General features: G+C 65.4%; 1 protein-coding gene across 3 annotated transcripts in view; it reads right to left on the bottom strand.

Moving 5' to 3' along the window:
* KCNQ1 (potassium voltage-gated channel subfamily Q member 1) overlaps positions 1-14,448 on the bottom strand; it is a 349,770-nt gene that overhangs the window by 241,139 nt on the left and 94,183 nt on the right. For all 3 annotated transcript variants that reach the window (XM_022591072.2, XM_022591073.3, XM_022591080.3), the window contains exons 6-10: positions 13,845-13,985; positions 4,997-5,107; positions 3,880-3,975; positions 1,547-1,669; positions 576-720 (exon numbers count right to left, since the gene is read on the bottom strand). In XM_022591072.2, coding sequence (XP_022446780.1) covers positions 576-720; positions 1,547-1,669; positions 3,880-3,975; positions 4,997-5,107; positions 13,845-13,985 — 616 coding nt within the window. The remainder of the gene's footprint in view (positions 1-575; positions 721-1,546; positions 1,670-3,879; positions 3,976-4,996; positions 5,108-13,844; positions 13,986-14,448) is intronic.

Genomic DNA, 14,448 nt, shown 5'->3' with positions numbered 1-14,448 from the left:
GTACATCACGGGTCGGCCGCCCACAAAGCCAGCACCAGGCGGACGGGGCGCCAGCCGCCCAGGAGCACAACGTGAACTAGCCACCCTCTGCCAGGCTTGAGACAGTGACGCCACCCTTGCAACCACCAGTAAGGCGGGAGCACTCTGGGGGTCCTGGGAAGAGGTCCAAGAGGGGAGTGATGGACACAGAAGTGACAGGGAACAAAGGCGCAGAGCGTCGAGGAGGGCAGAGCTGCAGGCACACACGGTGCTGGCTCAGGACCCCCAGCCCCACTCCACCTGGAATGGGGGTCAGCGTGTACTACGGGCCACCTCCTCTCTGCCAGACCTGGGGCGCCAGCCACACAGCACGAGCGAGGCAGGGCCTGGCTCCCAGAAGCCCAGAACAGAAGAGAATGTCCGCGGGTGATAGCGGGCCAGCGGGAGCAGACATGACAATACCAGCTGTCCACAGGACAAGAGCAAGTGCTAGGGGGAGAAGGGGGCATCCGGACACCCCAGAGGCCCCAGCAGCCCTGGGTCAGAGCTGAGCGTGGCCCTGTCCCCACCCCTCACCCTGTGTGAAGGTTTCTCACCAGAACTGTCGTAGCCGTCCACCGAGAAGTGCTCAGGCCTCCGCTCCTCCGACGTGGGGTCGCAAGTGATGTGCGGGACCGTCAGCATCCTCTCTCCCGGGCTCACCCCGTTGTCCTTGTCCAGTTTGAACTTTTTTTTCTTTACCTAAAAAAACCAGACAATAAAACTGTCAGTTCCTGGGTGTCCTCTGCCAGGCCGTCTGCTGGCCCCAGACCACCCTTGGGGCACCTGCCGGGGCCCAGGCCAGCGACCCTCCCACACAGGAATACCCCAGGGCAGGTGGGAACGAGGGCTGTGACCAGCGGGGAGTTAGAGCGGGGCGGGCAGACAGACTGAGGCCAGCCGAGGCTTCCCTGAGGAGGGGACCTGGAGGGAGCAGGCCATGCTGGGATCTGGGAGAACCTTCTGGCAGAGGAAAGAGCAGGTGCAAAGGCTCCAGAGGCAGCCAGAACCTGGGAGACTGCGTCTCTCCACGGATGGTGCGGGCGCGGGCCAGGAAGGAGAGCTCTGTCGGGGCGGGCCACACCCTTCGTTCACGAGACTCTTGCCTCAAGTCTGCCCGAGCTCCCTTATCCTATGACCACAAGACCCTCTTCCCTGAGCCAGGATGCCACCTCCATCCCCTGTGGCCCACCAGGCCCAGCATGGAAAGCCCAACACCAAGGCCCTCTCAAGAGCCTTCTCCCAGCAGCTGGCCAGAATCCAGCCCGTCCTGTTCCCGGGGTACTTCCTCGGGACCTCCCCCAGCCCTGGCCCTGGAGCGGCCAGTCCTACAAGCCCCCAAGCCTGGGGACACCAGGATGGCAGGAGCCCAGCACGGGGTGTGCTCCCCCCCCCAGTGCCCACAGTGCCATGGGCCACGCCGGGCTGAAGCACCAGAGTCAAATCCTGGCCGTGAGCTGTGGCCACGTGGCCTCCCTGCCCGTGTGTGAGTGCCCCATCCTGGTGGCGGCGGGGGGGTGCTGGTTACCATGGCAGACTTCTTGGGCTTGGGGCTGGGGGAGAGCAGAGCATGGCTGCGGGGCGGCTTCCGGACATAGATCTTCCAGGTGGAGGAGTTGGGGTTCTCGGCCGCGTAGCACCGCCATGCCGTCTGAAACCAGCAGAAGGGAGTGGTTGTCACCGCAGAGCCCCTGACGGGGGCTCTCAGGGAGCTGCGGCCCGCCACCCCTGCCTGGGCCCCCTTCTGGCAAGACCACGGGGCTTCCTGGCCACCAGCCCCTTCCCCAGGCTCAGGGCCTGCCCCCACCCCCAACAGCCTGTTCCCTTCTGCAGCCCACAGCCTCATGGACGGTCGCACGCGGCTCAGCCACCACAGGGGCCTGTGAGCCCCAGTCTGTCTGCGCCCACCTCCACCTGCCGGTTCCCCCGCAGGGCCCCCACCCTCCGTCCTGGTCGCCGGCCTCTCCTCGGGGACGCCGCAGGGGAGAGGTCACTGGGGGCGTGGAGGGGCAGGGCCCCCAGGACCAGCAGGAGGCGGGGCTGAGTGTCCAGGAGGCAGAGCCCCCAGGGACCCACAGTTTCCGGGGCCTCCAGATGTCCTGGGGGTGAAGGTCTTAGGCCTTCACTCTAGAGATGCCCACGGCGACTACCACCAGGGTGTGGCCTGGAGGAGGAGACCCAAGGGGAGGCCACGTCTGGTGGGGGGGCCGGAGGGGGCGTCAGGAGCCCCGTAGGAGCATGCACCCTGAGGGCCTCGGCACTGCCGGCCGTGGGAGCTGGAGAGAGAGAAGCCGGGCGGGGGGCGGGGAGGGCTGCCGGGACAGTGATGCCACCTCTGCGATGGGAACCCAGCGGACATGCCCCCCCGCCCCCCCCGCCCCCCCATCCCAGCCCCGCCCTCCAGGCCCCGCTCCAGGCCTCTCCCGCCTCCTGGGAGGCTCGTGTGAGGCCGCACACACGCCCCACGGGAAGTCAGTGCGCCCCCTCCATGGGCAGACCATCTGCAGCCTGATTTACGGTCTCCCCGAGAGGAGGCTGTGGCGCCGTAAAGCCAGGCCTGAGGGGGGGCCGAGCCCCCAGCTTTACGGCTGCTGCCTTCACTTCCTTCCGGTGCAGGATTAGCGTCCGGCCCCAGACGGTGGTTCCGGACAGGCTTACAAGGAACAGGATAGAGGCCCTGGCTGAGCTGCGGTCGCCGGCGTGACCCCAGACGGTCTCCGGGGGCCGTCCAGCTCTGGGGTGCCCAGAGGGGTCCAGGCTGTGAACCGCAGCCACGCCAGCGGGTGCAGGGCCGCACGCCCATGCCGGCACGCGGTGACAGCCCTGCCCCAAGCCCCTGCCCGGCCACCCCTCCCATAGCCCCGTGCCCACTCTGCCTTCTCCTCAGCCCCGGGTGGCTGCCGGCCGACACCCTCGGAACACGAGCCTCCAGGGGTCCCTGTGCCCGAGCCTTGCTTGGCACTGAGAGGGCCGCCCAGTCCTCCAGGCTGTTCCAGGAGCCTGGGGTCCCGGAGCCCAGTGTCCAGGGGCTCGGGGCCGCCTGCCTGCTTGCCCGCCTCTGGAACCTTCCTCTCCCACTGCTCTCGGGCTGGGAACCTCTGGGACAGCCTCATCACAGAAGCCTGGCGGGGAGCGAGGGGCCTAGGGCAGGTGCAGCCCCTGCCCCGCCCCCAAGGCCCGGCACCGTGAGCCCCGGGCCCTGTAGGGGCAGCAGCCGGGCCTTCAGAAAGTGAAGCTGGCCCGTCAGTCCAGAGCGCGGCCCGTGCCGTTGGGTCACCGGTCCTCACCTCCTATCGGCCGGGAGGACTGAGCCCTGTGGGTGCTGGGAGTGGCCCAGAAGCATCAGTACTGCACAAGCAGGCCCTGACCCCTGACCCTGGGGGGGGAACGGCCACCTGGGGACCCCTTACTCTTCGCTCCAAGTCCTCCCTTGCAGAGCTGGGGGCTGGCCACAGAGGAGGGAGAAGACAGACACCAGGCGGCCGCTGCAGCTGGAGGCCAAGGGCCCACCGGACTGACCAAATCTGGGACAGGCCAGGTCACCTTCTAGTCCGCCGGCCTGGCCCGCAGGATGGAGGAAGGTGGGCTCCCAGGCTCCTATGCCCCCACCCCATCGGCATCACCCGACGGTTCCCAGGACAGGAGTTACAACAGGTGGGCATGTCTGTGGCACGGATTGCGGCCCTTCCGTGTTCACGAGGGTCCACAGGAGAGGGTCTCGGTGGCCCCGGGGGCCGGTTCAGCTCAGGGCTGAGAGCCGTTCCCAGACCAGACACGGCTCGTACTTGCCCGGGCAACACAGAGCCGGGCACACTGACCACCACACGACGGCGACAAGGCCGCGGCGGTGGCTGCCATCACCTGGATGAGCGAGGCTGCCGCCGGGATTTGCCGGTTGAAGTGCTTCTGCCTCTGCTTCTGCTGGACCTTCAGGGCAAAACCGGAGCCCAGAATCCCCTGCAAGGAACAGAAACCAGGGCTCACATCCCGCAGACGGGGGCGTGGAGAGACAGGCTGGGCACCGGTGGCCTGCTTGGCGCTGCGGGCCCCATGGAGGAGGTCAGAGCCTCTGGCCCAGCCCGTGGGGCAGAAAGCAGCCCCACCCAAGCAGGACCCACTGCTGCCCCCACCCCCCCAGGGTTGCTAACAGGATGGAAAGGGCCGGCTCACCAGGGGGAGCTCCCTGTCCACAGAGGGGATCAAGCCATACACATATACATACGCTCTATGTGTACATACATACACACACTATACCACAGCCATGTGACACACACGTGCATGGACAGACATACCTGCAATACACACGTGCAGTGCATTAAGGACTGCCACACACAGAGAACATACATATGTGACACACATGCACGAGCACATACAAATGCATGCGGTATGTATACCTATGTGACACGTGCATAGACAATACATACACACACAAAAATACATGGAGCACGTGTGCATGATGCACACACAGAGTATGTACACACAGACACAGACTGCATGATGTATAACACGTGCACATACAGTGCATGCACACACACGGTATGGTCACACACCTACCAGGCGCCTACATACACACAGAGTGAACTAGAAGATTTTAACGCCCATGGTCTACGGTCTCCAGGAAGGACAGGGGTCAAAGCCACCCAGGCCACAGTGCAGCACCGCTCCCTCCCTCACGGCTTGCCCCTCTGCGGTTCTGTGGCAGCCACCATGGGCGCTTCACCGCTAGCCTCAGCGGCCGAATGAGCTGGCCTACACCCCACTATTTGCCATGAAAGGCCTGGTGATCGCCGCCGCCCACACTTGCAAAGGACCCACCGGGAGCCGGGAACAGGAAGGCGGCGGCCTCCAGAGTCTCTGAGGCAGGCGAGCTGGGGTCTGAATGCGCCCCCTGAGGGTGGTCTGCTCACAGGTCTGCCAGCCCCAGAGCCCGGAGGAGGCTGAGGAACTGTGGAAAGGCCCCCCAACACGGAGCACCTACCGCTGGAAGCGCAAAGAAGGAGATGGCGAAGACGGAGAAGCAGGAGGCGATGGTCTTCCCGACCCACGTCTGGGGCACCTTGTCCCCATAGCCAATGGTGGTGACCGTCACCTGCAAGGACGAGGGACAGCGGTTGGCACGCAAGCCCCAGAACCTCAGGGTGGGCGTCCGTCCGTCCAGCCTGAGCCCCGCGCTCCATCCGAGACCTGCCACCGCGCAACAGAGGCCAGTGAGAGAGCCCAGCACCGAGAGGCCGGGAGGCTGAGAGCACGGTGCTCGAGCCCGCAGGGTCTGGGTCCCCCAGGTTAACGCCGCAAAGGAAGCAAGCCCCAGCGTACACATGGGAGCTCGGCGCCGACGGGGGATAGCCTCCCCGCCCCACCCCCTGCCCCGTCCCCAGGAGGCCTGCCAACCGGGCCACCGATGTCGCTGTGCTCCGGCCCCCAGGAAGCCGGAAGCTCCCACAGAGGCCCACCCTCCCCAGAGAGCCCGGCCACGATGACACGCCACTTCCTGACGCCACCCCAGGCACCAGGTGCTGCGTTTGCCCTTTGCTCGGAGGGAATCAGACGCAGCTAGAGCCTCCTTCTACATGGGGGAGCTGTCCATCCAGGGCGTGTGCCGGGACAGTGGGACTGAGGGGCTGCTTCCACCCCACCCCCACCCTAGGCTTGCCTCTGCTGCCATCTGAGGCTTGCTTCCCCCCGGGGCCTCCGGCGTGAGCCCGACAACGCCATCCTGCAGGGACTCGGAGCCCACCCTGGCTGTGCCGGCCACGCGGCCCACACCTGTCCAAGCCAGGGTTCGGGTGCTTGAGGAGCCAGCTCTGTGCCTGGCAGGGGGACCAGGGCGCCCAGAGTCCCTGCTCATCCCGTCAGCACACGTGCTCAACCCGTGGTCTTGCCAGCCCTGTGCTAGGCAGCCCGGCTTCCCCCTTCCAGGGCCCCCAGCCCAGGCCAAGTGAGGACGGCCCCTGGCAGCTCGGGAAGTTCTGCACGGAGCCTCCATGAGACCCCCCTGCCCACTGAGACCGGCAGGGAGCAGGGCCTGGGGAGGCCCATTTCATAGATTCCACTGAACAAGGCCCAGGCGGGAGGCGGCAGCTTCTACAGCAGGGTCCTTGGGGCCCGCACACGTGTCCACGCGGACAGGGACAGGCACACAGGACGGCTCAGAAGCCCCGGGGCAGAGGCGAGATGTCCTCAGGAAGCAGGAGTGACCAAGGGTCCGGGCAGCGGGAAGGACCGCAGTGCGGGAGCCCGGGTTACACCAAAGAGCACAACCTGGGGGCAGCACGGGCGCACGCTCCCGCCCACCCAACACCCACCACGCGACTGTTCGTGGTCCTGGCGCCCGTGACCGCCACACGGAGCACTTCCTGGCAACGTCACCGTCCCTCAGACACACGTCCACACCCGCTTCCAATGTGCTGCCCGTGCACGTGTGCACACACACAGATGGCCTGACACGGAGACAGGGAGCCGCACACACACGCTGAGACACGCTAAGGCAGCAACGAGGCACACGCACGTGTACGAACCACACGTGGCGCAGGGTCACATAAAGAGGGGCCGGTGCCCACGTCAAGCCCAGCTCCCTCCAGGCCCAACGCCTCACATGCACACACAGGCAGTGCACACCTGGAGCCCGGCCCAGTACCTGCAGGGTGGAGCAGGCCAGCCTGAGGCCTTGGGCAAGGCTGAAGGCCAGCAGGCAGATAAGGGGGCCAGGAGAACCTGCAGCTCCCCGCCAGCAGCCCCCAGAGGGCCTGCACCCCTCGTGTGAGGCCTGGGCGGCAGCTGCCTCTCAGCACCTGGGTGCACGGAGCAAAGGCACATCAGGGCTGCAGATGGGGTGGGGCGTCTTCCGGAAAGTGGCTCTCACAGGATTATCCATTTATGTGTAAACACACAGTGGGTCTATTTTTAAATTTCTAACTTTTATCTTCTAATGCGGTATTGACAGACGTGAGCCCCGTAAACAAAAGCTTTCTGGGGTCTTCAGTCACTGATAAGGGCATCAAGGGGTCCTGAGACTCCAAGTTCGAGAACGGCAGCCGTGCAGGGAGGTGGGGGCAGGGTGACCTCTGAGATGGACCTGAGTGTGGCCCTCACGCCAGGGGGGCAAATTTTAAGCAGTGCCAGAAAACTCGGGCCTCGAGACAAATAACACGTAATACAACCTTCTAATTATCAAAATTAAGGCAAAAAAAAAAAAAACCAAGACAACTGGGAAACTGATGTAGGTGGGAGGAGGAAAGGGGTTGGCTGAGCGGTGCGGCCAGGCCAGCGGGTGGGGACACCCGAGGCCACCTCCCTTCTCGGACAAGAGCACTGGAGGCGGGACCCCATGTCCTCGCCGCCTGGCTGGGAGGTGCTGGGACTCCAATGGTGGGCAGCAGGAAGAAGCCAGGGGAGCCCCGGCCAGGTGTCCCCCACCCTGCGGTGCAGGGCACACTCCTGGCTTCTCAGACTCTGCCACAGACCTTCTTTGTCAAGTTAACGACATCCTTTCAGCTCTTTGAGGAAACAGCCCATCCCCGCAGAGCTGTTTGTTTTTCCTGAATTCACAGACACAAGCAGCTCAGGAATGGGCCGTTTTATAGCCTGCGTGCTCGGAACTCGCCCCCCACGGCAGGCGATCGGAATGCAGAGCTGCACGTCCCCTGGGCACAGACTCGGGGAGACAGCTCAGCCGGGGGGCTGAGCCTAGGGTGCGTCCCCCGTCCCCCGTGTCTCTCCTCCAGGGACAGGAGGCACGAGAGGACCTGCCAGTCCCCCCAGCACTTTGTGTCACGAGAAGCTGGCGCTGGTGTCATTTTATTTCCTCCTGGACGCCGGCCTCCGGGGGAAGCGGGAGGGCCAGCCCAGGAGCCCAGCTCCACAGAGGACGCGGTCAGCCCGCAGCCACACTGCAGGCCGTGGGCATCTGTCCAGAGGGAACGGGCAGCCACGAGTGGGAGTGAGGGGGTGCCAACGTGGACACTAGGGGCTCGCGCTGGGGAGGGCACCTCCGTTTGGCAAACTCGTGACCACGCTGTGAGCTCGGGTCCATCTGCCAGAGGGGGAAACTGAGGCCGGGGGGGTCTCACCACTGCTAAGTGACGGAGCTGGCAACCAAACCGAGGCCTGCTCATCCCCAGGCTCCTTGGCGGGACAGCCGGAGAATAAGCCCAGGGCCAGAGGCTGCCGCGCTGAGGGGTCCGGGGCTCGCCCAGCCTCGGGCCACCAACCTGCCCAGAGGAGGCTGGAAGGACGGAGCCAGGGAGAGGGCACCTCGGGGGAGGAGAGGTGTGGACAGAGGGGAGGCTGGGCGGGTGGCAGGACTGCCTCAGGACAGCAAAGGGTGGGAGCAGCGGTCCCGGGCCCCAGCTCCAGCCATCGTGGGGCTGCCCCAGGAGACCCCGGCCAGGCTTGCAAGGGACACCGTGAAGGGGACAGAGGCCGGCACGTGAGGGCCGAGGGGACAACCCTGCCAGGCTTGCAAATTGTGGGTAAAAACAAAAGCAAACACATGCCCCCAAACAAGCCCGCTTCCTTTCAGAAAGGAAAAACTCAATAAACGAACAGAAACCCACGCGGGCCCAGGGCTCCTCGTTGCGTGAGCGCATCTTCTCCCTATGGAAACCTCGGCGCCCTGGCCACTGTACTCTCGGGGAAAGGGTGCGGACCGTGGGGACGGGGTCAAGACCTTTCTCCCTCCTCGGGAGGGGCCCTCAGGAGCTTCATACAGCGCCTGGCGGGATGCCGTGGACACCCCGGGCCCTGCCCGGGCCGCGCCCACCCCATAGCATGGCCAGGCTCGTGGCCCCTCACGCAGGAGACTCTGCCTCGAGGGCTCAGCTCCGATGTGTCCTCCTCAGGGGGCCCTCGCTGACTCTCAGGGAAATCACGGCGTGTGGACCACGACTGACCACGACCAAGCCTCCGAGAGCAAGACCCCCGGGCGGCTGACCCCCTGCTGTGCCCCAGTGCCCAGCGCAGAGCGGGACTGCCGGGATGTGCCTGGTGCCCAGGACCAGCCCGGCCAAGAGGCCCCAGTCCTCAAAGGAATGTCTTGGAAGCAACGGAAAGAGTCGCTACCTTCGTGGGATCGTGGTCCCCTCAGGGAGCCCCACGTCAGCCCTCGGAGGTAGACCTGCCGCCTCCCATTTTACAGATGGGGAAACCAAGGCACGGAGCGGTCACATGCCCTGCCCTGGCCCCAGCGCAGCTGCACGGTGCACCCACCCCTCTGCGCCCCACTGCAGGCCTGGCGGGAAACACAGGTCCCTGGGGGCCAGGAAGAGCCAACACACGTAGGTGCGCACACGTGCACACGCGCGTGTGAAGAGGGGCCGCTCTGTGAGTTAAGGTGTTAGAGGCCGGGAGCCGGCCGGGGCAGAGCTGGACCCTGGGCACCAGCAGGGCTAAGGGCTGTGACTGGGCCGTGGCAGCCACGAACACTCGAGTGTGAATTAGGTGGCTGGGGGGTCACTGCCTGTCGGCCAGCCTGGGGGCGCTGCCAAGAGAACCGTGGCCAGTAACAGCCCCTAAAATTCACAGCCAGCCTTTGCTGCATCCTCGTTGGGCGCCAGATACCCCGGGCTCTCTGTGTCCTCGCTCACAACCCTCCCCAGCTCACGAAAATAGGCACCCAGCTTATACCCAGGGAGGCTGGGTAACCTGCCCAGGGCCACTCAGCAGGTCAGCAGCGGGACAGGATGGCTTCACACCACGCTCCCGCCCGTCTTACCCCACTACTTCCTGTTTCACTGTGTTCCTGACGCTGACCATGTTTCTCTCCCTCGAGCTGAAGCTGGAAAGTTCTTACCTGGGATGACAAGAGCTGAACACCTGCCTCACTGGGCCTGCTAAGTCCGTGTAAGAAAATCGCCCCAGGGGGTCCCTCAGTGGGCAGTAAGTACAGAGAGGCAGACCTGCCCTGTGGACCCCTACTCACCCTGCAAAACCCAGGTGTAAAGGCCCTTCTCTGGCTGGGCTCCCAGAGCCCATGGTCTCAGCCCCATACACAACCGTCGACAGGTGCAGGATGGGATCAGGGCAGGTGGCAGCCCAGGGTCCTGGAGACCCTCTGTTCTTAGCTGCATAGCACCCCTGGGCTTTGCATGGAGTCCAAGCAGAGGAAAAGCCTTGAAGGGCTGGGGGCCTGGCCCACCACCCTCCGGGCCCACAGGTCTTCGGTTTCCCCAGCTCCAGATGAGGTCCTGACCCTGGTTCCACCCACTGGGCGGTGCCGACAGGCCTTGCATGTGAATATCTGGGAGGCCCTGTCCTCACCCAGACCCCCCACTCGGCCCCCAGACCCTTTTCGCCTCACTCTGCCAGGATGCAGTCCAGCCTGGAGAGCCAGAACCTTCTGGAACTAACAGCTAAGGAGCCAGACTCTTGTTTTAAATGGTGGCTGAATGCAGGGGCGGCTTCTAGCCTTTCCACTCTAAATTCTAAATTTAGATGCAGGGGGTAAACAGAGCCCGGCAGCCTCCTGATTTGAGAGACCCCCGGGCACTAAACAGAGGAGCCCGTGTTTGCAAAAACTGCTCTCCCCCCGACTCAAACTTTAACACAAACAAATGCATTTTGTTCCAAGGGCAAAGAAAAAAGTCTTCAATCCTCCCCAACACCTCGGCAGCCAGGCATGGGGCGCCACACTCCGGGTGAGGGGGCAGCTCTCACGCCCAAGTCAGGCGTCCCCACCTGGGCTAGCGGGAGTGGAGGGGACCCTCAGCCTGGAAACTGAGGCTCGGGGAGGGGAGAGACATTCTCGTGATGGCCACCTGGGACGGCGCTGGCCTGGGCTGAAGGGTGTCCACCCAAATCCATGCCCACCCAGGCCCTCAGAACACAAGCCTATTTGAAAAAAGGGTCTTTGTTGATGCAACTGGGTTAATGATCTGGAGAGGAGATGGTCCTGGGCTCCCTGGGTGGGCCCGGCATCCACTGACCAGTGTCCTGATAAGAGACAGAAGGTGCGGCCACAAACCCAGGAGCACTTGGGGGCCCCAGAAGCTGGAAGAGGCGGGAAGGACCCTCCCCCCGAGCTTTCGGAGGGAGCCGGCCCTGCAACCCCTTGATCTCGGACTTCTGGTCTCCAGATCCGTGAGAGAACGCAGCTCTGTTATTTTAAGGCGCTCAGTCTGTGGGACTTTGCTGTGGCCGCTGACGCACCCGCCGTCCCGCGGGCCACGGACAGAACCGCTTTACGGGCCCGCCAAATGATTCACCCACTCGTCCAGCAAACGCCGGCCAAGGCTGGGTGCTGAGGGTGCTGGCGCCACCCCTGTGGCACCTACAGCCCTCCCGGCGGGCCCACACACAGCAGTGGCCACTGCCCCCCGGGAACCCGCCCCCCTGCCTTGGCTCCACAGAGGAAACGCAGCAGATGGCCCAGCCCAGCAGCCCAGGCGCCCTATTTTCAAGTCTGTCCCACGCATCCAGCCAGAGGTGCCGGTCTGGCGTGGACGCAGCGTGGTGATGGGCAGCGGCCCGGCCGGCAGACCTCTCCCTGCCAGGCTGTACCACCTGGTAGGCAGACCCTGGTCTGTCCGCCCTGGACGGGGAGCCACGGGGCATGGCAGGGCCGGGCTCGTTCCCCTTGTGGCCCACGAAGCCACGCAGAGGACAGCGAGGGAGAGCCACCGTCGGGCGCTCTGAAGCCCCCAGCCAGGCTGCTCTGGCTCGCGCTTCCTGAGCTGTTTGTCCAGGATGTGCCAGGAGCACAGCCCATAACTCGAGCCGCGACCGCTCCACCCGCCTAGACAGCTGCAGGGGCGCCACTGCTGTGAATGGGAGTCGTCTGCCCAGGAGCTGGGCGGCGGGGGTGCCGGGCCCGCGGGAACAATGGCCAGGCCGGGGCCGCAGCTGACGGCGAGGCTGGGGCACCGGTGCCAAGCCGGGCACAAAGGGGCCGTTTTCCCGGCCGGCGGGCGGATGTTTGCACAGGTGTGCGAGCGGGAGCGCCGTTCGCAGGGGCCGGGCCGGGGGCAGCTCCGAGCGGCCGGGAAGGCGGGGGCCGGTGCCAAGGCCGAGCACCGCTTATCAGCCGAGCTGCGGGCCGTCACCCATGCGCTTCCCACCGCGCCATCCGGCCCCGGGGATCCTCCCGGCTCTGGGTATCCTGTCCCTCCACAGGACCTGCCTGTCACCAGGACGCCTCCCCTCCCCTGCCCGGCGCTGGGCTGTCCCACCGAACCTGCTGGGGGGGATGGGCCGGGGGCTGCCACGCCCGGGCCTGTGGAGGCACAGGCCTGCAGGAGGGCCGGCAGAGCTTGCCTTCCCTGGGCGGCCTGGCACACTGGAAGCTTCCAGAAAAAACGCTGACTCGGCTGATATCAGGCACCCCTACCCCAACATGTGTGGATCTCACGGGGGTGTGGGTGGAGGCACACGGGGCAGCTTCCCGCCCCACCCGGACCATCCGGGATGGGCCTCCCTGCGGAGGCTGGTGGGGAACACGGGGAGAGAGCGAACCCCTACCCCGCTTCCGGAAGGAAGCAAGTCAGGGACAGACACGGCCAGGGCCCGGCACAGCCACTGCCCGGACCCGGGACCCCTTGGACCTGGAGCTGCCCCGAGGCCTCGGCCCGACCTTGTGCAGCCTGCAACCCTCTCCTCTCCCTGGCTGAGCGAGCCTGGACGTCAGCCCCCCAGCCCCCAGCTCAAAGGGGCTCCCACCGGCCACCCTCAGCTTCAGGCAGCTCGCGGCTGGGCCGGTGTCACCCACTCTGCTGCTCAGGCTGATCCGGACCCCGGGCACTAGCCCCTGGCACCCAAGCGCACCCCACAGGGAAGGGGGAGACCCAAGGCCGGCCCACGGCGCTGGCATTCGGGCTGCAGCCCTGCCTTCCCCCACGGCCAGGGTCTGTCCGGGCCGCCTCAGGGCCCCCTGCACGTGCTGTTCCCAGGCCGGTAAGCTGCTGGCCACCCTGCCACCGAGAGCCCAGGACCTGTCTCCCCACAAGGCCTGAGCGGAGGGTCTGTTGAGGGGTGTCCTCTGTGCCCTGAGGCCCACACACAAGTGATGCTGGGCTTCCGTGGTGAGCAGGCCCCGGGGGCCACACAGCTCAGACGTCCTGCAGTGGGCGGAGACCCCTGCAACCACCCACAGCATGGCCATGTGCCGCCCCCCACGCCCCACGTCTCCCTTCCCCACCACAAGCCTGATCCCTGGAAGGAGCCAGCCCACGCTCCTGGACACTTCCAGGCCGAGGCCCGGGTGCTGGGTGCTTGCAGGAGGGGGACACGGCACACCCAAGGAGCCCAACTTCACAGGCGGGGGAGCCTCCAGGCCCCCAGGACAGAAGCCGGGGTACCTGTGTGTCACCGCTGCCCGGGGCCGGCTACAGAATTTGCGGGCCGGGTGCGCAGTCAAAACGTGGGAGCACTTTCCTTTTTCCCAGCATCCCCCGACCTGTCACGGTGGCTTTTGTTTGCTCTACAAAGTCACGCTCCTTGGTGCAGGGATACTTGAGGGGCCAGCACAGAACCTCACAGACGCAGGGCACAGGGTGGCGGAGGAGCCGGCCCCGGGGAAGGCGGGAGCTGGGACCGCATGCGGCCGTCGTGCCCACTGCACAGTCACTCTCCGTCCCGCCAGACCTGCCTCCCAAACGGCAGGTACAAAGATAAAAACCTCACGGACCCCACAATGGTGACTGTCGGGCTTTACGCGTCCAGCGCGGGGCCCTTCTGTGCGCGGAGCCCTGTGCCCAGGCGGGGCTTCAGGCGTTCGCGGGCTGGTCTCGAGGCGGAAGATCTTGAGACACCAGAGCCCCAGGGCGACATCCCGGCCCCGCCCCGCCCAGGCTCAGGGTGGGCAGTGGCCGCGTGGCCCAAAGGTCCCGACTTACCACCCCCCACCAGAGGGCGTCCGCGTAGCTGCCGAACTCGACCTGGCCCGACTCGTTCACGGCGTCCTTCTCGGCCAGGTACACGAAGTAGGAGGAGAAGATGAGGCCCAGGAAGCCAATGTACAGGGTGGTGATCAGCTCCTGGGAGACAGCAGAGGAGGTGTGACCCGCCGGCGCCCACGGGCAGCCGGGGCCCTGCGCACCCGCGCCGGGCAGACATCACAGGCAGCAGGGCCTGCCGGCACCAAGCCCCAACATTTCCCACCAAGTAGACATAAATGCCAGCATGTCTCACATGCAGACATCGGACTTCAGAAATAACTTATTTTTCCCAGCTCGTCAGTGGCAGCGTTGGGTCTCAGCCTCCAGGAGCGAGGCCAGTGCCCTGGACCAGCAGCCCGGCTGTTTCCCGCAGAGCCTCGGTGAGATGCGGGGCCGGGCCTCACGAAGGGGTGCGGGTCAGCCATCTCCGCCTCACGGGGCTGACCATGATCTGCCCCCGTTTTAGATTTCGGGGCCTCTTGGACCCTTTTCCATGTGGCATTTCTGTCCTTCCATCTGCCTGACAGTCTCTTGTCCCAGCTTGCGGGACGTGGGCACCATG

This window comes from Delphinapterus leucas, chromosome 7, assembly GCF_059928025.1.
Source record: "Delphinapterus leucas isolate spDelLeu-1000000601 "Yukka" chromosome 7, BTC_Dleu_Yukka2, whole genome shotgun sequence".
NCBI lineage: Eukaryota > Metazoa > Chordata > Mammalia > Artiodactyla > Monodontidae > Delphinapterus > Delphinapterus leucas.
Note: the sequence above shows the minus strand (reverse complement) of the source record. Positions and strands in the feature narration are given on the sequence as shown.